This window comes from Centruroides vittatus, unplaced genomic scaffold, assembly GCF_030686945.1.
Source record: "Centruroides vittatus isolate TY-2023 unplaced genomic scaffold, ASM3068694v2 contig_680, whole genome shotgun sequence".
Classification (NCBI taxonomy): Eukaryota; Metazoa; Arthropoda; class Arachnida; order Scorpiones; family Buthidae; genus Centruroides; species Centruroides vittatus.
The window spans coordinates 3677020-3702344 of record NW_027122427.1 but is presented as its reverse complement, the minus strand read 5'-3'; the positions used below and the strand labels follow the sequence as shown (position 1 = coordinate 3702344).

The 25325-nt window shown below is 31.8% G+C and overlaps 1 protein-coding gene across 3 annotated transcripts in view; it reads right to left on the bottom strand.

Annotated features, from left to right (window-relative positions):
* The window catches only part of Not1 (CCR4-NOT transcription complex subunit 1), a 124722-nt gene extending 105398 nt beyond the window's left edge, over positions 1-19324 (bottom strand). For all 3 annotated transcript variants that reach the window (XM_067276294.1, XM_067276295.1, XM_067276296.1), the window contains exons 1-2: positions 19006-19324; positions 4613-4720 (exon numbers count right to left, since the gene is read on the bottom strand). In XM_067276294.1, coding sequence (XP_067132395.1) covers positions 4613-4720; positions 19006-19107 — 210 coding nt within the window. In that variant the 5' untranslated portion in view covers positions 19108-19324. The remainder of the gene's footprint in view (positions 1-4612; positions 4721-19005) is intronic.
* Positions 19325-25325: the final 6001 nt, after the last annotated feature.

Sequence of the window (25325 nt, the reverse complement as noted above, 5' to 3'; positions counted from 1 at the left end):
AAATCATCAACTGAGGAAAGATTTTCCATCTAAGCATAAAAAAATTTTTTGCAAATATCAGCTTTTATAAATCTAGATTTAAAATAAAACTTGAAAAAACTTCAAATTTATATGAACAACAAAATAAAAAATAAGTAACAAGAGATAAAACAAGATAAAATAGAGATTAGAGGAAGTTCTCTTGATATTTCAGTAAGATAACAATTCTTAAATGGTGTGCTGCAAAATTATTAAATCTATTTCACACCTTTAATGTGTCCAGCATACTGTTAAATTTAAAAGTGTGAAATAGATTTAATTTCGGATTTAGTTCCAGTAAGCATTTCTTATTATGCAAAATTATTCAAAGTACGTCAAGTGATGAATTAAGAAATTAAAATTTTTAGAAGTATCTAACATCTATATGTATGTGTATATATATGTATGTATGTATATATATATATATATATACAGTCAAACCTGTTTTTATGCGGGGGATAGGGACCGCATTAAAAAAAACGCATTAAAAAAAATCTCACAAAACTTCACGAATGGCTGTAAATAATAGTTTTCACAACACAATTAAAAAATAATTTTTTTATGCGGTCAACAGGGACCGCATAAAAAAAGTCTCACATAGAAAATAACTCAAAACCGTACGAAATAGAATTTATTGACAACAGATGTCAGCACTTGACTGCATCGTCTGGTCTATCGTCTGTTTTACATATTTTTGTCCAGGTGGTGTTTTGTTGACTTAAAAAGTAAATTATTTCATTTTTCGCATATTCATGCAATAATATTACTATAATAAGTGCATTTATGCTATAATAAGTTTATTTAGCTATAATAAGTCAATGTGAGACATGACGAATCACACGAGACTAGTCGCCAACTATACCGCACAAATTAAAAATTCGCATAAAAAAAATCGCACAAATAAAAATCGCACATAAAAAGAGCGCATAAAAACAGGTTTGACTGTATATGTATCTAAGTATATAACATCTATATGTTATCAGAAGTTATTCAAGTATCAAAAAAGGTATTACATGAAGACAGAAACCATATTCTATAAGATTTTAACATCAAATTCTCACCAAATGCTCCTGTAATCACATCATTTTTTACTCTTTTTGCATTGTGGACACTAAGAAGGCTAAAAAGCCCTCTTTTAATCTTATCCATTACAAGTTCAATCAGGTCCACAATGGGATGACCAGGTGATAAAGGTCAGAATCCTGACATATTTGTGACAGTCCATCCCTGAAAAATTCCTTGGGTTTTCCAATCCATCCAGATTCAATCCTGGGGACCCTCCAAAGCAGTAGGATAGCAGCTTAACTGCTTCAGCCATCTAACCACCACAAGATTAATTTTTACTGGACAATAAACCCAAAGTTGAGTTTTAATTAAACACTTGGCTTTATTTCCATCTTTATTTAGTTGATACGTGCCATTTGCACGTTTTGGGCATAGAGCCCCTCATCAGTCAACATTATCATATTCAATCTGCCATGCATACAAGGCTTAAAATCAGTCTCACCTTGTATCTTCTCAATCATGTCACTCCAATGACGTGATTTAATTTTTACGTGAACTCCTGCTAATTATTCACTTGTTTTAAACTTAATTTTCATAATTCCCAAGCATTTCTAATCAGTTAAAACATTTAAGTTAAACAATTTCTCTTTATTACAGAATAAGGATACAGGTTTTCTTTTATCAAGCGATTAAAATCAGTATGTCCTTTTTTTGAGTAGTAAACATAAATTTGAGTTAAGAGATTAAGAGAGATTTCAAGCTTAAAATATAAAAAATGTGATGAAATATTTTTAAGAACTTGGAAATTGTTCAATAGTGCAACTAACCACAAGTTAATATTGATAGCAACATTAACACAACTTCGATATTTTGACTTAGAAAGTACAGTAACTCATTGACTGATCCGTTGACCACTTAACATTTAATAATAATGTGCGTCACAGGTTCAAAATAGTTGAGAATCACTACAATAATTATCTATTCAAAGAAATAGCTTCACAGATTTATGAATAATTTGTTAAAATTATTCAAATGAAGTAAAATATTTTCTGATTAAGCAAATTACCATAAATAAATCTGAATCACAATACTGAATGATTTCGGAAAGGAAAAATTATTTATTTATTATAGTGAAAGCTATTAGCAAATCTAAATCGAACTCACTTGTGCCTATTGACCGGTGTGAAATAAATAAATTCAATTCAACGAACGTTTTCTGGACGCCTTCCGTGTCCTTCTTCAGGTTAACTGCTGGATTCTATTATTTTTAAAAAACTGCGTTCCGATCTTTTAAGAACAAATTCAAATGAAGATAGTTCGAAAGCGCGATGACCATCGCGCATGCGCTATATCTGTCGTGCTCCTTGTCGTACTGTATCATATTCTTTTTAATCTTTGTATTCTTTTTTATCTTTGGGTCACATGATTTCATGTGTTATCGGACCCAAATAAATCTTCATGCATCCTCTTGTAATAAAGTTTGCCAAGCAAGCGAAAGAGTTATCTCGTCGCGTGAATTAATGCATGTTGTTTTAGTTTGCGCTTTATGTATCTCTATCGCTTCCAGCCATTTGAGGTGTTCCATCCGAGTCGTTTTAGTTATTAGCGTGGCCCCCGCGAAGTCCACATTAATGCCCGGTTCAGAAGCGTACAAATGGCTGGAAGCGATAGAGATACATAAAGCGCAAACTAAAACAACATGCATTAATTCACGCGACGAGATAACTCTTTCGCTTGCTTGGCAAACTTTATTACAAGAGGATGCATGAAGATTTATTTGGGTCCGATAACACATGAAATCATGTGACCCAAAGATAAAAAAGAATACAAAGATTAAAAAGAATATGATACAGTACGACAAGGAGCACGACAGATATAGCGCATGCGCGATCGTCATCGCGCTTTCGAACTATCTTCATTTGAATTTGTTCTTAAAAGATCGGAACGCAGTTTTTTAAAAATAATAGAATCCAGCAGTTAATCTGAAGAAGGACACGGAAGGCGTCCAGAAAACGTTCGTTGAATTGAATTTATTTATTTCACACCGGTCAATAGGCACAAGTGAGTTCGATTTATATTTTATACACCCCGGTGTGTAGGATGAGGATATATTAGCAAATCTGTACTTTATGTGCTTTATGCTTTAAAACATTTCTGAAAAATATAGAATATGGAAAATCTTTAATAAAATCTTAATGTGAATCATTTTATTTCACTTCACTATATTTTTGAAAAGTGAATCTTTTTCTGAGATTAACAAGGTACCTCAGTAATTTAATTAATAATTAATTAATAAAATTAAAAACTTATAAATAATAATTATTATTATTTGTAAGTTTTTATTTATTTCAAAGTTACAAAATTTTGTTTAAGTTGTTCTGTCATCCATTCATTTGATAGTTATAATAATTATATCATTGGTTTATATTACTTTTATCTTAACTCTAGTTTTCTACTTCAGAAACTTGTATTTGAATATAATACATCAATAAACTTACAATAATAATAATATTACTACTATATATGTTATAATTATATATAATTTATTGATACATTATATTCAAATACAAGTTTCTGAAGTAAAAAACTATAGTTAAGAAAAAAGTAATATAAACCAACTACAGGTTTTAATATAAACATCAATTAAATGAATTACAGAATTGAACAAAATTAGGTATATTATTCATTGATAATATATTCTGTAATTAAATAATTTATAAAATCTATAAATGACAAGATTTAAACTAGCAACTCATCCAAATCAATGAAGTATATTGCCAGTTAAGTTCAAAAGACTCAGATGAGATGATAGATACAAATCTAGATGAGATAAGCTAATTGAGTTATCTGAATTTTTACTGAAAAAATTAAATATGTAAACAATATAATGGTATTAATTTTTTCTTCCTTAAGCAATAATTATATATATATAGTCTTTACATATATATATATCTATGTAAAGACTAAACATATAAGCATAGACCATAAACCTACAACCATATAACTTCCTCAGATAAAAAAAATAAATCACATTTCTTAGATACAATATAATACTACTTAATGAAGGAGAAATTAAAATCAATATCAACAATATAAACACAATTCCAGTCTGATGAAAATATATCTCAGATTGTATTGTATGTTATATTTCTTCAAATGTAATTCTTACATTTGAAGAAACACAACTCAAATTTACATACATTCCGTAAATTTTTAGAATAAACCTAGATGATGTGTGTGTCCTTCAGATAGGAATAATATGATGATACAATCATTTTGTTTCATGTCCAAAGAGAACTGGTCATTGTTGCTCAAAGAGCAGACATTATGATCATAGTTAACTACAACATAATGATAACATTTCTCACTATTTAGTATCATTGAATGCTTTACCAACTTCTTAATCTATTCTAAATTAAAAATCAAGTTACTATTTAAACAAATTATCTTGCAATTTAGTGTAGGGATAGGGACCATTTTATAAATTACTGAATGCATAAATTGCTATTTCTCACGTATAATTATCATTTCTTTTTGCAAACTTTGAATTTAAGAATTAAAAAAATTCAACTTATAAAAATTTCATTACCTGATGGAAATCTTTTCCACTACTTTTACCATCACCACTGAAATCCACATGTGAAAATAAGCAACGTAGGAGGTGCCTTTCTGCCTCTAACCCGTGCTGGGCTACAAGCTGAAAAATTCAGAAATAAAATTTTACATTTTAAAATTTTCTAAATTTTCATTAATATACATTATAACATACATACCTACAAAAATATTACATATTATATAACTAAAATAATTATTAAAAACCAGAAAACAAAATAAATAACCTTATATCAAAATAATAAATGGTACAAATCAGTAATATTAAAAACAGTAATCACTAGCCAGATATATAATAGTGACTTTGCTATAATGAAATAGTGACTGAATCAGAATGAAATAGTGACTTTGCTGAATACAATATACAGTAGAGTGTCATTTATCCAAAAGCCGATCAACCGAAAGCTTTCCAAGTCAGACTGTGTCATGCTGAATCGAATATTTTTGATACTAGATTAACTTCTAAAGTATAATTTTTTTTGTTTTTATATTTTTCAATATATTTATTTTGTTTGTACAAAATAAAGAAATAATTTTCAACGATACAATAGCCACGATTATTATTATAAAAATTTTTGTTAGGCTTAAAATAGACAAAAATTCAACGCGAAGCGACACACAATGGAGAAAAATTTCAACATGGGATAGGTTAATATATTTTTTCATACATAATCAGTTATCCGAAAAATAAGTTATCCAAACAACCCCAGTCCCAAATTGATTTGGATAAACAACACTCTACTGTAGTATACTTTCAATTACACCTGCACAAATTATCTATTGAAGATTATACATTAAAAGTTATTAATTAGTAATAATGATGAGAAATAACACATTGATCAATTATAAACAATAGACTACCAACAATTTGAGAATATGCATGAAATTTCAAATTAAATATGTGCACTTAGAAAAATTTGATACACTATTAGAAAATTAATTACAGAATCCCAAAGACTAATAGAAAATTATTTAAACTTCTTGTTTAATTATAGGTTATTTTGAAATTAAAATTTTGAAAATTTAAGCAGAGTATTTCGAGTAAGTAGAGATTATTATTGTTATTTTTTTTTTTTTAATTAGTTCCTCAAAATACACTACTAGCCATTAAAATTGCTACACCAGGAAGGTAGCATGCCACATACATAAAATTTGCATGACAGATAGAACATGCTGTGATATGTGAATGATTAGCTTTTCAACTGATTCATGCAAGGTAGGCGGTGGTAGTGACACCTACAATGTGTATAAAAGAAGAAATTTTACAGCTGGTTTCTCATACAGAAATTGCATTTGAACATGGTTTTCTGGTAAGAACGTTGTTGTTGTTATGCCTCGTGTAAGAAGGTAAAATGCCTACCAGCACATGTCTGACTTTGATTGTAGCCTACCGGGATTGCAGTTTATTGTACCGCAGTATTGCTGCTTGTGTTGGTCTTGATCCCATGACTGTCAGCAGAATACGGAATCGATGGGTTCAGGACAGTCATACAGAATGCCATGCAGGAAGGATCTCAGCGGTCCCCCATCACTAACAGCCAAGACGACAGATATCTTATCTGCATGGCCTTAATGGATTGTACAGCCACATCATGAACCCTTAGTCAAGAAATGGAGTCGTTTGCAAGACAAGTGTCTGCACGAACAGTTCGACGATATTTGCAGCAGCATGGATGGACTGTCAGAACGGTGACCATGGCTTCAGCTACCCTTCATGCTGCATCATAGGCAGGAGTGCCTCCAATGGTGTGATCAATGACAAACCTGGATGCAGGAATGGCATCACATCATCTTTTCAGATGAATCCTGATTCTGATTAGAGCACCTTGATGGCCGCATCCATGTTTGGCGGCATCATGGAGAAAATGCACATTGTCAGCATGCATTTGACTTCATCATAGTGGCCCATCACCTGAAGTGATGATATGGGGTGCCATTGGATACATGTCTCGATCACCTCTTGTTTGCATTTCCAGCACTTTGAACAGCAGCCGTTACATTTCTGATGTGTTAAGGCCCGTGGCTCTGTCCTATCTTCGAGGCCTCCATAACACTACATTTCAGCAGGTCAATGCACGACCACATGTTGCCCATATTGTCCTGACCTTCCTTGATACAGAACATGTTCGACTGTTACCCTGGCCAGCATGTTCTCCTGATCTCTCACCAATTGAAAATGTCTGGTCAATGGTTGCCAAGAAACTAGTCATTATGATCAATGACTAGTGGCATAGTGTTGAAGCTGCATGGCTGCTGTACCCATATGTGCCATCCAATCTCTGACTCCATACCCAGGTGGATAAGTGCTGTTATTGCTGCCAGAAATGACTGCTCTGGGTATTGATTTCTCAAGATCTATACCACCAAAGTTCCTAAAAATTTATTTACTTGTTCTTCCCTCTATAATGTATGTGTATAATAAATATCATTCTGTTATTTGCATTCCTTCCTGGTGTAGCAATTTTAATGGCCAGTAGTGTACATTATAGTATATGCTATGAATTATCTGTGTAAGCACCTCCCAACTATTAGTACAGACTATACTTAGTCAGCACTGGAACTAAATTATTCAGTTATTCAATTCTGAAATAAATAAAAGAATTTCTTAAAAGCTTGGATATAAAGCTTGCAAAATGTTGTATGTTTATCTAATTTTATTGGATAAACATACAACATTTCGCAAGCTTCATATTCAACCTTTTAAGAAATTCTTTAAATGAGATGTTTATAAAACATTTTTAATTTCAATAATAATGTTTACAGTTTAAAAAAAAAAAAAAGTTGACAATACATTCTATCCTTTTTCAAAATATACTATTATTTTTTACAAAGCACTTATTTATACTCAAGTAATATCTTTTATTTAAATTTATAAATTTATAAAAATGGAATTGTTAAATGATAGAGAATACTAAATTCTATTAAACAGCTTTATCAATTACAAGGAAAAAGTACACTATATTTTTTTTCAGTTTTGTTTTGATAAAATAGTTAACTTTTATTAACTTGGTAATTTCTAAATACTTTATTTAGTAAAAATATACAGGGTGTTTCACAATGTTTTGATGATTTCAAAGTTGATTAACTCACGTTAAAACCAAGATACAGCAACGATGGCACCCTCTATTAGAAGTGCAAACTGTCAACTTTCATCTCATATAGGTTACTATGTAATATCATGGCATACTGGTCAAAACAGCAATGTGTGTTCACGGTAGAGTGCTATTTTCAAGTTGGCAAATCTGTCGTGTGCATGCAATGTGAATTTCATAAACATTTTAAGATTCAATCAAGATATCCAATTCCTGTTCATGGAACAATATTGAATTAGGTAAAAAACTTCCATGAAACTGCCAGTGCATCGAACTGAAAGTCAACCAGTCATAGGAAGACCATACAACTCCAGAGAACATCAAACATGTGTATAGCAATTTATACATAGTACGATCCAAAAGTTTGGGGACTGCAGTAATCTATGACAACAAAAGTATGTAATTTAATGTGGAAACTGTAACACATGTACAGTAGTACATGTGTTACAATTTCCACATTAAATTTAAATATATAACAAATAGTTAAGGTTATTATCTTCCAAGTACAAAATTACATGTACTGTAATCATAAAATCAAATGAACTAAAAAAAATAATCACATGATTTGCTTACAATCTGATGTATCTATCAAAGAAAACTTTTTTCAATTTTGTCTGTTTTTAATAAGTTCCGATACAGTTGAAACCTCAATGCCAAATTTATCCAGAATGTCCTTCCTCAACATTTTTATACAACTTTTTCATAATGTCCATTTTAGCATTTAAATCAATATCAACACATTTATGTTTAGCTACATTTTTAAAATCACAATGAGAATTACACAGTGCAATTAATCTTTAAAGCATACACTACTTGATTAGAATTACTGAACAAAGATACAGTATAATTAATGTTAGTAACTCTAAAGATGAAAGCCATACTCTGAAAAAACTGCAAAAAATCACCAGATTTCACATTTAAAAACCACTAAAAATACCTGTTTTATAAGTCAAGTCCCATATTTTGATAAATGTAAAAAATTATTAATAATTTTAAAAAATGTCAACAGACTGCATGACACTTTACTGAACTGTTAATAGCGACAAACTTTGTGATATTAAACCAAAAATTGTAATCCATTGTGCACACAAATACCTTGACAATAACCAATTTGTGCTAATAAGTGGAGTGACATTAACTGGAGAAAGCTAACATTTACTTATGAGGATTGATTGACCAGGGATAAAACTTTATGACAATGATCAGTGAGACTTTAAGCACTGTGACACTAAATAAGTTTGACTAGTAAGCTCACTTTTTTATAAAGATGAACAAGTACACATTATTAGATATTACAAAAAATATGTACAAGATATAAGTATGTTTATATTGTGTCCTAAATAAATGATTGTGTAATTATTATTGCCTTATTGTCCTTATTTCAATTTGCAATATATTTGTCAACTTGGACAGGAGGCTCAATAAAGAAAGTCTGTTCTCTTTCAGAACTTTTGCTCAATTTTGCATAAACACTTAACACCAGTTTAACAGTCCTGTTAATAATTAATGTCCAAGTTGACAAATATGTGGTATGATCCAAAAGTTTGGGGACTGCAGTAATCTATGACAACAAAAGCATGTATTTGAAGTTACAGCGTATGAAATGGATTCTACCAAACTCACCTCTACGTGTTCAGGTTAATTTCACCCATGTCATGTGATTAAATCGTGAGCGCTGCTGTTTTTTTCCGGAGATAGTTACCTTTGTTCTGCGACGTAATAAAAGTGGAGTTTCAAGAACAACCTCCAACATTTCGACTTTGCCATGATAGAATCACCGTACACCTTTCTTAGCAATTTTAAAGTCTCCATAGGTGTTTTACCTAAATGCTGACAAAATTTAATGTTGGAGGTTGTTCTTGAAACTCCACTTTTATTACGTCGCAGAACAAAGGTAACTATCTCCGGAAAAAAACAGCAGCGCTTGCGGTTTAATCACATGACATAGGTGAAATTAACCTGAACACAGAGGTGGTTTGGTAGAATCTATATCATATGCTGTAACTTCAAATGCATGCTTTTGTTGTCGTAGATTACCACATTCTCCGAACTTTTGGATTGTACCACATATATTACAAATAATTGTGTATTTCATATAATATACAGTATACCGCAATTATTGAGATTAATCACGGGTAAGTAGGCATGGATAATGCAGAAACACACGTAATCCAAATCCACAAGTCAGTTTTAATAAAAGTTAATCAATTTTTCTTTTAGTTTTTAATTTCATATTAAATTTAACATAATAGTTCATATATTACAAATAAAATACTTTTGAGAGTAATAATTAATTAATAAGCTTTAGATGTGATCAGAGTTCAATGAAAGTTTTAACATAAACAGAGAATTCAGAAAAATTTACTTAACCTTGCAGTTCACTATCAATTTCTTGTATTATTAACTGAGAATGACAAGTTGTCATCTAGATATCTGCATAACCCATCATTAATTTTGCAATATTAATGGACTGATTGCTAAGGAAATGATTCAAAATATTTTCTTCAAACAATTTTATAACTTATTTAATGAAGACAAAAAAAAAAAATACAATATACATAAGTACTACAGCAGTATTGTTCAAGAATCAACTGAACTTACTGTACTTGTAAGGCCGTTTAATTTATGCCTTTATGTTCTGGAAGTAGTATTGATACTCAATATACATTTTAAATAGCAAGAGTTAACAACAGACTTTTTTTAATTTTAATGCCAATATTTGTATTCCTGACAAAAACTTTTACTGAGACATAAGCATGCATGAACAATCTGCACATAGATAACCAAGAGTATATTGTACAGTACAGTGATAATATTCATATACAGTAGAGCGTCGAAAATTGGAGTCAATTGGGGACTGGGGTTGTTCCAATTAGTCATTTGTTCCGATTTCTGACTTTGTACGAAAAAATATATTAACCTGCCCGATGTTCAAATTTTTCTCCGTTGCGTGTCGCTTCGTGTTGAATTTTTCTCTGTTGTGTGTCACTTCGTGTTGAATTTTCGTCTATTTTAAGCCTAACGAAAATTTTTATAATAATAATCGAGGCTATCGTATCGTTAAAAATTATTTCTGCATTTTGTACAAACAAAATAAATATATCGAAGAATATAAAAAACATGAAAATTATACTTTAGAAGTAAATCTAGTATCAAAAACGTTCGATTCAGCACGACACAGTCCGACAGAAAATTGTTCTGATTTCCGGCCATTTCAATTACCGACGTTCCGATTAACGACACTCTACTGTATATATATATATATGAATGTTGGATAAAATATACATTTATTTATTTAGGATATATCTGTAAAAATTTCTATGAAGTCATGTGTCCAATGTCCTATTAAAAGAATAACAATAGAGAATATATTGGAGCATCTTAAAAGTTAAAGGTTATAAAAGCTTTCACACTAAAATGAGAACAGATTTACTCACTGTATTTTGATATGAATCTTACCAATGTTTTTTCTTTTCATTGAAGAAATAAAATTTATAAAATTAATACACCAAAAATAAAAAAATCATAGTAAAAAATGGTGTAATAAGTAGAAAGCTCAAATAAAATTTATAGCAAAGTATCTTTAATTAATTAGTTTATATACAAAACTTGGTTTCTTAAAATTTCAAGCATGACATTGATATATATTTCTTTTCTACCTATTAGAAAGTTTATCTTTTCATTACCTTGTCATTCAAACTAAGTTAGCAGTGTTTATTGAAATATCCTAATTTCTGTAACTGCCCTTCTATAGAAGATTTGGGCATCAATTAGTACTAAATGTAATACAAGACTCAGAATAACTCAAAGTGGAAGAGACAAAAATACAAGTTAAAATTTCAATTAAAGAAACTTCCATTATTTTAACTAATCATAAATATCACAATACAAACAATATAAAAGCTGGCAAGCTCTTGATAACTTTCCCTGCACTCATTATTTAAAGTTAAAATTGTGTGTTATGCCATCTGTTACAAGATTTTATTATTATTAAAAAAACATTTATTTATTAATAAAAGGCAAAAATCTTGATTTTGGTAAAGGTGAGTTTTCAAAAAAATTGTAAATGATACCAGTAATAACTGTTCTTAATAAGCTAAAAACTTTTATGAGTAAAATTTTCATTAACTCCAATCAAGATATAACTCTCTACCTCCCCTTTGACTTATAATCTCCAAAATATAATAGCATTAATGCTCTATATACAGAAGTATTTCCACCAAATTTTAAAATTTTTGGCATGTAAGATATAAAGCAAAGTAGATGTTGAATTCTGGGCTCGTAAGTGTCAAAATCAAGAATTGTAAGAAACTAAGGGAATCAAAATTTTACTGTTTCCTTTGCTATATTCTAATCATATTCTGCTATATTATCATCAGAACATTATATTTTATTCTTTTTTAGATACATATATATGAATAAAATAACAAAACATTGATACTAGTATTGAAAAAGTCTGTTAAACATCAACAAGTCACTGCTTTTTGTTCAATAATATTTTTGATGCAACCTAAAGATTTTTGTTTTATGAACAATGTTTCTAGAAAGTCCCTTAATAGCTTAACAGCCTTTTTGACTTTCCTACATGTAGGGAGAGCTGAATATTTGTCCTTGAGATAATTTTCTCCTATTCCCCACTACTTGTTTCTTGTGCCTTGTTCTGTACTTCAGCAGTAATAGTGTCTTCAGGTAAGTGTCTGCAGACAGCTGGGTCATTATCAATGTTAACAAAATCAATATAATAAATACAATCAACCCAATAATTACTTCAAATATCAAATGAACAGCCAGATTCTTTCATCAGGCTATTAAGGCTAAATAATTTCTAAGCAATTTGGCAAAAGGCAGGTCACCAGACAACCACTTCTTAAATATAATAATAAATTAGTTATAAAATATTCTGGAAGAAATCTTTGAATGACACTTTCAACTTTCATACTTATTGTAATGACATTGGTAATTCTAATTTATTCAAAGCATCAAAAACTTGTTGCCCAAAACCTACTTTTGTAAAAAAAGTTTCCAATGGTGCTTCGTGGAACTTTACTCCATTGCATCTAGCAGGTTCACTACAAACTCATATGACCTATCTTCAATAATATAAATCTTCTGTACAATAAAATTTCTGTTATAATTTAAAGATTCAAATGATCCCTGACCTAAAGGTATAATTAAGAAGCTGTATTTAGTGGTAAAAACTGAACTGCTATAGCTTTCAGAATGGGAATCATCAAATGTACACTGCAGTTGTTGACAAAAATATATATTTTCTGTTTTTGGCAATCATGCAGGTGTAACTTTTCAGCTGGTTAGAAAAATACTCTGATGCCATCCATGCTTTACTACTTGCTGTGTATGGGTTCCTACTCAAATTTTTATTTTAAATTCCATGACTTTCCTTGACCAACTCTGTACAAATTCCGACTCTCACATCCCTTACAGTATGGCACACTGACAAAATAAAACAGCATTTGATTTACTATGCACACATGCCATTGCTTCTCCAATTTTTTAAATAGTTAATTTTTCTTATTAATGGTTATATATTTTTATACTTGCCAAATTATTAAAACTAAAAATAAAATGTTTATTAAATTAAACTAGTTTATCATGTTATTAATCCACAATCATAAATCAATGTGACTAAAAAAAAGCCATTATTTATTTATTATTCATTAACAAATCCTGTATAATCTATGTACAAAAGTATATATTTATTAAATTTATCCCTTAATAAATGTCCCAAACTTTGTAAAATATTAATAAACTGGAAAAAAATCAGAAATTGCTGTTATGAATCAAAATTATTAAAATGAAAAGTGATAAATACAATTTAAATTAAAATTATTTATCATTTTTTGTACTTTGTAAATTTTTGGGGAAATTTTGTGTATGCTTGGGAAATATTTTGGGTCCTGAAAATATTCTGCACTCCTTCTCATAAGTTGTATTGCATCACATTCTTCTTGCTGCCAGCAGATGGCTACACTTAAGCCTGGACTCCACATTACCAGAATCCGCATTCCATGCTTCTGTAACCAATAAAAATGCAAGGATTTGTGGCACTTAGTCATGTGTAGTTTGATTGTTATAATGGCAGAAAGTGCAGCTAAAAGGATGAGGAAGCAAATAGATTTAGAGTTATTCATCGAAGAAGTCAGGAAATACAGATGTCTATACGACAAGAAATGTAAAACATTCAAGGATTATTAAGAATTTCATTGTTAACAAATGCAGAGAAAAAATGACAAAATCCGTAGCATCGGCCATGTTTGACTTTTTAAGACAATTACGGAACTGATCAGCAGGTGGCGCATTTCCGTGTAACGTTCATTTTGGTGCTAGTGGAATCAAGTTAAATGAAAATATAACTGAAACGAAAACTCTATGTTTCAGTTCTGTTTCTAAGTTTCTGTTTTCAGGAAATGTGGAGTCCAGGCTTTAGTCAAGCACATTGTCTGCAAAAAAAATTCAACAAGGCAGCCAAGGAGGAAAATTCCGATTTTTTTACAATTTTTGACAAATTTCCAGACTTTCCATAACTCTTTCCAAACACAAATAAAAATCCCTGACTTTCCAGGTGCATAGGAATCCTATGCATATTACATAGGTAATGCTTTGGCATTGCAGAAACGTTAAAGCATTAAAGATTTTCCAATTAATAATAATGACAGTTCTGTTATCTGTTATGTTCACTCCCAACAGTTACAAATTCTTTGATTTTTTTTATCTCCATGATATAAATTACCTTTGAACACCATTTTCCCCAGCATACATTTAAAAAATAAGCTTATTTCATTTTGCATTGAAATCATTATCAAGGCTATAGTCCTGTGCAATTTCTGGAAAACTTTTCAACCACTTCATAAAATTCCCCTTTTCACTTCTGCACTTTCATCAGATTTTATGAAGACTATTCCATGTCTTTTTTAAATTTATTCAGCCACCTGCTATTTGCTTGAATTTGGTATGTTCCAACAGTGTCTAAATTGTTCAGCTTTCTATTTTCTATCCACACAAGAATTCTTGTCTCCACACTATATAAACCCCTTCAGCACATACATTTCAGCATCTGGATAATCACATTTGTGCTTGTTTCGTCTATTCTGTGACTCATTGAAACTTTCAAAAATCCTCTGCCTTTTTAACTATGCAGAGAGAGAATGCAATGAAATGTCATATTCTTTTGCAATTTATGACTTTTCTTCTTGCCTTCTTTCATAAATTTGTCTATCAATAACTCAGTAAGTTGCCAAATCACAGCTGTGTTCATTACATTTTCAAAATTGAAAAGTTTAAAAATAATGATTTTAAAGTACAGTAGAGAGTCGTTAATCCGAACCCCGGTAATTCGAATCGCCGGTTATCCGAACGATTTTCAGTCGGACTGTGTCGTGCTGAATCGAATGTTTTTGATACTAGATTTACTTCTAAAGTATAATTTTCATGTTTTTATATTCTTCAATATATTTATTTTGTTTGCACAAAATAAAGAAATAATTTTTAACGATACAATAGCCTCGATTATTATTATAAAAATTTTCATTAGGCTTAAAATCAACGAAAATTCAACACGAAGCGACACGCAATGGAGAAAAATTTGAACATCAAACATGTTAATATATTTTTTCGTACGTAATCAGTTATCTAAACAAATCACTAATCCGAACAACCCCAGTCCCCAATTGATTCAGATTAATGACTCTCTACTGTACTCAGATTTGACTGGTCAATTTGTATTTAAGACTACGATTGTTAGTCTAGTTAAAAAGCATTAATATATTCTGAATTTTATGTTATGCAATCAGATTCGCAATTCCAGACCACCAATCTTCAACTTTATATCATCCATCCACTTGAAGACACAAAAGAATACACACAAAACTAGACATGAAATAAAGTCTCTGATCTTAAATTTTCAGTTAGCAAAATGTGATTTTAAAACTACTCTGACTTATAAAAAGAAACACACAATGCATTATTGAGTCTATTGGAGTTAAGTCAGGGAAAAAAATCTGAGTTGGCAAAAATTTTGAGTTAAAGAATTTCAATCACTCAAGAGTCTACTGTTTTAGGAACAAAAATTTTATCATAGTCTTCCTGTACTCATATCACCCAAGCACTTAAAAAAATAAATCATTTTTGCAAGAAATATATAGAATAGCAAACTTCAAAATATTCCTTGTTTTGGAAATAGTTATGGTTATTTAATAAGAATTGTTTAGTAAGACTTATCTTTAATAGCATAAATTTGATTCAACAATTAACTGAAGTTTTTCTTAGAATCAGAAGTACTAATAAAGTTTTGATCAATATAATGTTTTCCAATTCTCTGATGTCAACATCAAACTATATACAAAAATATGTAGGGAAGGAAAGAGTGCTCCTATTACCAACCCCTTCCAGTGGTTGATCATTAAGTCAAAATCTGTATATAATTAGTCCATCTGAACAGGTTTAGGCAAGCTATCTTCACAGGAAACACCATAAGATGATTCCATTCTCAATGGCATATAAGAATAACAGGTTGCCTCACCCATGGGGACGGGAAAAATTATTGTACAACATCGTTTCAAACATATTAGGGTCCTAGAAGCCTTGGAAATATACAAGGCCAGCCTGATTGGCAAATGTACTAACTTCGAGGATGGAAAAATAGTCTCGTACATGTGGCAATTCTTTTACGAAAAACCAGGAGGTCCAACATAAATTAAGTTTTATTAATTGGTATTAACAAATTTAACACCTAAACACACCTTCCAGCAGAAATAGATTTTAATGCTCTAACGTTTTCGGTGTCATTTAGAGGCCTTCTTCAGGAACGTACAACCAAAAAAAAACTGTTCTATCGTTTGAATCAGATACACAAATATCACCAATAACTGGAACGATACTAACAAATTATAAACTAATTGGTATTAAGTTATAATGTAAATTTTTGTGTTAAATTTTATATTTACCACCATTTAATTTTTGTTGTTATATAGCATTGTTTTTATTCCAATTTTTAAAAATAATATTTTGAAAAATTTGTTCTTTGCATTTCAATTTGAAATTTTCATTAATTTAAAGACCTGAGGCAGACCTTGGTCAAGATCAGGTCCAACCTTTAAAGTTCAGTAACAAAAAGTTTTTAATAAAAAACTTTTTGTTACTTTTTGGACTTTAAAGGTTGTTTACAGTTTGTGATTCATTCCAGTATGAATAAGATAATTTTAACTACTACTGGAGTTTGTGATGTTTTTCGTAAAATGTGTCCATGATTGAAAATAAGCTTGCAAGGTCTCCCTTTTACAGTTGCTACATATGTGAGACTTTCAATGAAGGAAAACTCGGTTGTCAACTGCTATGAACAATCGTGCAACTATGCTGGTTGACTACCAGAGCAGAATAACCAGTAATCAACCACTAATGCATACTGGCTTTCCAATGCCTGTTATTCCAGAGTATTTAATATTTAAATATCAAGCCAATCAAAATCATCCATAAAAACTGAAAATAACAAAATTAACAATTGTATAATTCATAGTTTTAAAAACCTTGCAGGTGTCAGAGCATAAAATTGCCACCAGTAAAAAGCAAAGTTTAAAAATGCAAAATAAATCAGTATACAGAGGAAGCACTCTCTGACACTTTTTCTGCTATTAGAAGCCAAAAAGTGTCTATTAGAGCTGCATCAAGTTCTGAAAATTCTGAAACAATCCAGTCCAATTCAAATCAATCTCCAACAATTCCATATACATCATCACATGGAAACATGTCTCCTGGCTTTTATCATCATTTGTATCAGCCACAACCAATTGGTACAGAAAGAAATATGAACAAAAAGAATGTCCACCAAATGCTATTGCATCTAATTCATGGAGTGAGTTCATATTACAAAAGGAAAAAGTAAAAGAAGAAAAACAGAAAAAAAAGAAAGGAAGAAAATGGAAAGACTAAACAGAAATGCTGAAAGATCCTCCAGGAAATGTAGTGGCAGAGGGGAAAAATGCAGAAAATTTCTTGCATCACTAAATACAAATGAAGTTGGGATCACTGAGAAGCAAAAGTGTACACACTGTGCTGAGGATTCAGAGAGTGATACAGAAATGGATGATCAACAAAATGTTGGATGTGCTTATTGCAGCAAGTGGTACCATTTGAAATGTTCATCAATAGCATGAACCCCTTATGACGTTGCTGCAAAAATGCAGCTCACATGATGTTTGTGTAGTAAATAAACCATAATTCACATAAATGTTCATGTGTAAAATTTCCCACTTATCCAACCAAATTTATATAAACAAACATTGCAATTGACTTCTGCGATCAACAGTTGGATCATCAGACTCAGAAATTTCATGGTCAACTACCGGGTGAACAGCCAATGTGATTAATTTTCTTCCATAATTTAAACAAAGGTCAAATAAAAAAATGTTCTCTTTTCCATTACAAGTACAGAACAAACCTATTTTCATATGTGAATTTTGCTTTTTGCAGTACTACACATCATAATAAAAAACATCAAAGTCTAAAACAGCTTTAAATAGTAAACTACTGGTGCCATCACCCTAAATGTATCAATTTTAATAATAATAAAATGAGGTAGAATTATTAATTCTTCAATATCATCATATATATCTAAAACAGGAATTTAATCATAACTCAATATAAATATACCAGATCAATTTAAAAATTAAGAATCCAAAATGGTGTTCTTAAATTAGAATACAAATGTATAAAAATCGAGTATTACAGATTTATTTTTATTTCAATGACGAATACTATATTAAATTCAATTTTATAAACAAGACGGACGGTAAGGAACGATTCAAATTTACATTCAGCTTATTTTTTAGGTCAAATGTGGTTTTTAAGTGAAATAGAATTCAAACTGAAACCAAATTTATGTTTTTGTTTATATCTTCAGCAAATATGGAGCCTATATGTGATTTTTAAGATATGTTCCAAAGTTTATTTTCTATTTATGAAAATGAGTTTTGGTATTTGTTAATTTCTTAAGTAAAAGACTACTACATTTTTTTTGATTTTCAAATAATAAAATATGGGATTCACGATTTTCACCTGATACATTAACTAATGGCACAAATGTACCAAAAATACTCTTACATAACGTAGAATCCTTTGTAAATTTGAAGTGAGTAAAGTTTCATTTCCATCTTTAGTAATTTGGTTAAAATAGTATGTGAATTCTACATAGGCCTAAGCCTATTTATTCTAATTTTTTTTTTAATTGTTTTTATTCGAAAATGATAATTATGTATGTCGTACTTACACGTGTAATTTCTTGTACACTTGTCTTGTAATTCTTTTTCGTTAAATTAGCAATTGAATAACTTATATCAGACAAAGCAAAAGACAACGAATCTAGGTTCATAGTTCCATGAACACAACCTGGAAAGCTTCAACTAGTATTGAAGCTTTCGTAAAAATCGCACACGTAAACTTGAGTTTTCTATGATTTACTGTACAATATCCGACGTTGTTGTCGTGTCGTTTAGTGTAGTTCAACAACATCAGGATCACCTTTCCAACTTCTTCACCTAAACATAATGGCGACCGTTTTCTTAACTTCAACTTTCCAATAATTATATTTAATCTCGTAAATCATTTTCAAATATCTTATAAAAGTATCTAAATGACTAAAAATAATAATAACTATTAAATTTCTAAATTTTTTTAACTAGCAAATATAAATAAATAAATCTATTTATAAATTCGTTGTAACTGATGAATTCATTTAAAAAAAAAAAAAATTAAAAACTAAAATTATTTAGTTTTATAATATTTTTCTTTATTTTCTTTGTGATTTTACAGAAAATTTATGTTATAAAAATTATTTCTGTAAATTCTTTCCGCCCTGTGGACACTAAGCGTTTTTAGCAAGCTCATTTTGGATTCGGTCAGGCCCACAATGGGTCGGGCGGAGGGTGAGGGATGGGCCCGCCATATCCGACGAACCACCCCCTGAAAAATTCCTGGGGATTTTTCGACCCGTCCAGATTCGATTCCTGGTCCCCCAGAGTGGTAGGCTGCCATCTTGACCGCTCGACCATCCGGCCGTCACGGTGGCCAATTGATGAGGGATGGGGGCCCAACATATTTGGACAGACCATTCCTGAAAAAAACCCTTGTGTTTTACGATCCATTCGGATTCCCGGATTCCCAGAACGGTAGACGGCCACTTTAACCGCTCAACCAATTTTAAGTGTGACGGACGAAGGGACGAAGGTGTTCAATCCAAAAATTTTCGATTTTTCCCTCCACCATTTTATCAAAAGATCTGTTGAAAACCATAAAAATTATTTCCCACGAACTTGCTTCCTCGTTGAGGATGATCCATCTAGTTAGGCGTATGTCACCCGGAACTTTCAGAAGTAATTCACGTATTGGACACCCGACCCTTAACAACGAGATTCTGACCTCATGGAAAAAACCCAAGTGGAAAAATAATACGAGGGAACGATGACAAATCCAGTCAGTCGTCGTTTGGTTAGCCACCGCGGACTCCGCAACCTCCACCGAAGCGTTACTCCACCTAGAAGACCGGGAATTAACACCGTGAAAATAGTACCGTGTGGATTCTTTTATATTGTGGACTGTTTATTCTGTGGATTGTGAACCTCTGTGGAATATACCGTCTAGGATCGTGGATACCCGGCGGCTCAAGGAACTCTCACATCTCCTTAACCAAGGTATTTATCACCTCGCGAATCGTTTGTAAACTCTCTATCTCCGTGTATCTCGGAATACGTCCTTATTAGCTATGCGTCGTGCTGTAAATTTTTATACATTTTTATTAAAGTTATTCTTGTTACTTAGCCAGTGTCCCGAGTGAATCACTTCCTCGGTTCTCCTACCTCCACCTCCACAGCGAACATACCCGCTCACCCGCGACCGCTCGCGTGACGTAAGAAGTCTGCGTCGCGATTTCCGAGTCTTGACAGACTCGGTGGTGTCACATCCTGACGAGGGGTCAAAGAGACTCCGACCCTCCGGTCACATAAGTATCGAAATCAATACTACCGATCTACCCTAGAAGACCGAAATATTTTTCCAAATTGCTTATAGATTTACCTAAAATAAGTGTTTAGATACATATTTAAACATTAATTAATAATTTTTGTTTCTTTCGTCGGATGGCTAAATTAATTTTTGTAAATTAAAGACACAGTCGACTCAAAAGACCTCCGGCCGAATCGGCCGAAATCTCCGAGTGGAATAGGACGGAACACTATTAGAAGACGTCGTAAGACTAACCTATTCCAGTTTTTTTAGAAAATTTTATATTTTTAATTGGATAAATTTTGTGTTTTTTTAAATAGAGGCGGCCAAGTAGCCTAAAGAGAAAGGTCAGGTCGTCCAAATGTTTTAATCTAAAAGCACGTAATAAATGGTGGTCTTTTGAAGCCACTGTGTCTTTAATTTACAAAAAATTAATTAATAAATTAAAATACAGTAGTCCCCCTATAACACGGTAGATACGTTCCGTGTTATACGAATCCGTGTTGTACGAATCACTTAAATACATGAGCCAATCACAGCCCGGCACTTGTGCAGTTTAGGGGCTACGGCTGTTTGAAAGGTTTTCTTCCATAAAATTAACCGATTATGGACTAATTTGACTCAACTTTTCATACAACATAATTTGACTCAACATTGGGAATAATCCATATAAACTATACTATAAACAAAAATTGTAGGATTACTTACCGAGTGTGCACCGTTCGACGACGCTATTGCTTAAGCTTGTTTTTGTCGCGGAGCGGCTCATTGAACGGCGGGCGCGTTTCCTGACAAGTTATTTTTCTCTTGCTGTTATAGTTAAATTTGATTTCAGAAAATCGCATCAATAATCGTTATGTAATGAATTTTTTTGTTAAATCTCTGGAAATTTAGTATGATTAAAGATATTCGTGCTCATCGTATATTTCATCATACTTGCAGTATGGCAACTGCTGATTTTTTTTAGTTTTCTTTTGTTTATCGAAGGCACTAAAATAGGGCTGTTTTAATCTTATCCATCCTAGGTTTTTCAAGATCCATAATGTGGGCTGCCGGACTTTATGGGACAAGTCTTAACACATCAGGTACAAATCGCTCTGGGTTCTTCAACAGCCCGAATTCGATCTCAGAGCGGCAGACTGAGGTCTTAACAGCTCAAACATCCGGCCGTCACTTTGTTATACCAGGTGTTAAAAGTATAACAAGTAGCGACACTTCCATATAAACAGTTTCTTATTGTACGCAGGACTTGCACATAAATTGTTTTTAGTTTCTCTGCAATGTACCATATCTCTTACACAATATATTATTTCGGTAAGAAATCGACACCATTTTGTTCACGACGCGTTTCAGGGTCTAAATAGTCAATTATTTCTAACACGACCGGATTTCAACAAATCTAACCAAACTTGGGCCAAAGGTTATACATATAACACGTAGGAAAGATGGATGGGAGGCCGACAAGGTCTCGCTTGGAACGACTCGGGGGCGGTTTTGGTAGGCACGCAGTGCGTGCATGCACGCTGGCGGCCGATAGTGCACTAAAAATATAATTTTTCATACTGTAAATATAGTAATCAACTGGCTCCTGCCGATCGTTATCTAACGCCTTTCGGGGGAGAACTTTTTGAATGATGTATAGTTAATCGGGACATGCCGCTCCCAAGCTTTCTATATTTGGTCTCGAGTTTCATGTATCGAACTCCGTTTTCGTGATTAAGGAAGGATAGACATGCGGACAGACGACAGTGGGAATTTATAGGTCTACAATTTTTTCAAATTGAGCCCAATTTAAATAAAGATGTGCGTTGTTAATTTAAATAAATTTTTATATACACATATTCATATACCAAATAAGAAAAATTTCATTTTAATTTGCAGCTTGTATTTCATGGTGGCGCAGAAAAGCGCCTATTGTCAACTGGTAGGATTGATTTGAATAAAATTAAACTTATTATATATCAAATATTTTAATGGATTTTGTTACCCCCTGTCAACTACATGAAACTATCGATAGTACGCTGTCGTGGGTTTTGAATTTACTCGCGATCAGCATTAATAGGGGCGGTCAAATATGTGTAGCCCGCAGGCGGCTAACAGTCCAAAACATGTCCTGGTGGCGTCGACAAGAAGAGGTCAACATCTGCCTCCCACATATTGCAGTATTTTCCATTGTCAAAAATTGCTTCAACAACAGCTACCGTGAGAAACTAAATTCATTCCACATTAAATAAATGTTCTAAAAACTGAAACATGAGAAATAATTTCCTCAGGGTACAAAGTATTAATTAATCGTATCATTTATCTTGGTTCCAAGGCTGATCACCTTAAGCAGGTCCTACTGTATTTCTATTTTCATATAAAATTTCAAATTATATGTCTGCAAAGACTCCAAGTTTATTAAACATTAACTAAATATCTGATGAAAAATATGCTTTTTCCGAAATTCGTTAAAATTTTATTTAAAAATTAGTTTATTTTTACGTAAAATTTATTACTTTAAATAAATAATTAATTAATTCTCGCTGTATTCATTAACATTAAGATAATTAAAGGGGCAGGATTAACTATATACAGGGTTCCTACTCAAATTTTTGTTTGAAATTCCATGACATTCCCTGACCAACTTTGTACAAATTCTCGGACAGTACAGCACATTGACAAAATAAAACAGCATACGACTTATTATGCAAATATGCTATTGCTTCTTTGACCTTTTAGTTAGTTATTTTTTTCTAATTAACAGTATTTTTTTCTAATTAACAGTTACAGAATATATACAATTGCTGAATAATTAAAACTAAAAATAAAATGTTTTATTAAATTAATCAACAACCATAAATCTATGTGGCTTTGAAAAAAATAAAAAGCCATTATTTATTGATCCACGTACAAAAGTATATATTTATTGAATTTATCTCTAATCGGTGTGTTTATTTTCTCGAATAATCCGCGCAATAGAGGTTTTAGATTGTGCAAGTCCCTAGACGATCATTTACTTACGGGACTCTTCTCATATAGATATATACAAGGTATAGGACCTGTCCCATGATATTATGAAAGGTTTTTTTATTTCAACAAATTTCTAGATTCCTAGTGTTGAATACGTTCTTTGTGCGTGCCTGAGGTCTTTAATTGTTGATATTGTTTGTATTTAGTATCGATCATAAAATATGCAAAATTATCGCGTATAAAAATATTACCTATTTATGTCACGATGGTCATGCTTAAATAATTCTTAATTAATGTAGTCTTTTTATTTTTCGCATTTTTCTTTGAGCGAATTACCGCGATTCATAAAATGACCTTTGAGAAAATTTCACGAGAAATTACAGAAAAAATCAATTTAGTGTTTCGATTTCTTTGCAAATTTCCTATTTTTATATTTTATGAATAGTTATAAACTTAAGACATACATGATAAGTTTATAACTATATATATATGTATATGTATAGCTGCATGCATTAAGGTTTGGCGGTATCTATATATATAATCGAGACGAGATGATAATAATAATAATAATCAGCGCAGAGCCCAAACGGTTACGAATTGAATGTTGAAGTTTGGTACACGGTTAGGGTACGTCACGAGAACGCACACTAAGAAGGGATTTTTCGAAATTCCTCCCCACGGGGGAGAGGAACAGGATTAAGTTTTAACACTTCCATCAACAATGGAAGTGTTAAGTAACAATGGAAATCTCAACAATGGACGTGTTAAGTAACAATGGAATTGTCAACAATGGAAGTGTTACGTAACAATGGAAGTGTTACGTAACAATGGAAGTGTTAAACACGCGATACGAGAGCGGAGAGAGCGACGCGACTTCCGATCATCGCGCGATCACCGGAAAAAAGTATGATAACTTTTTTATTTTTTGTCTCCGGTCTAAAAGTAGGGTATTGTTGAACTCGTCTCGGTCTCCTCAGTTCAGATCCCCCTACTTTTGGACCGGAGAAAAAATAAGAAAGTTATCATATTTACCATTTCGGTTAATGTTACTTATGGAAGCGAACATGGTGGCCATTCCGACTGTTCGTGCTCTCGACTGACCTCCCGGAGGGGAGCCGCCTGCAGGCCGCCATGTGCTAAACGTCATTAGTTATTGATTCACGGTAGTTCTTGAACAAAAGAAAAAAAAGGAAGTGGCGTTAGACTGTTCGTGCAATTTCTTACCTTTCACAGAACTTTTTTTAATGGTTTGCAGACTTTACCGCAAGATGGCGGTACTAGCAACTACGGTGTCGTCTGCTTAATTTTCTTTTTTCTATTTAGGTTAGTTATTTATTTTTATTTAATTTTATTTAACTAAGTTAGGTTATTTAAGTTAGTTAACTTCGTTAAATAACTTAACCTAAGTTATTTATTTATTTAACTAGTTTGGTTTGCACATTTTCACCGCAAGGTGGCGGTGCTTCCATTTACGGTGTAGTCTGCTTAATTTTCTATTTTCTACGCAGCAATTTTGAAAATGAACTTCCTTAAGCTAGCATTAGAAGTAGTCAAAGATAAGGAAACATGGTTCGAGTGGTTACAAGATCAAAGTCTCCTTCGTAAAGCATAAAAGTGTAATAGATGCAGAGAGTGGAT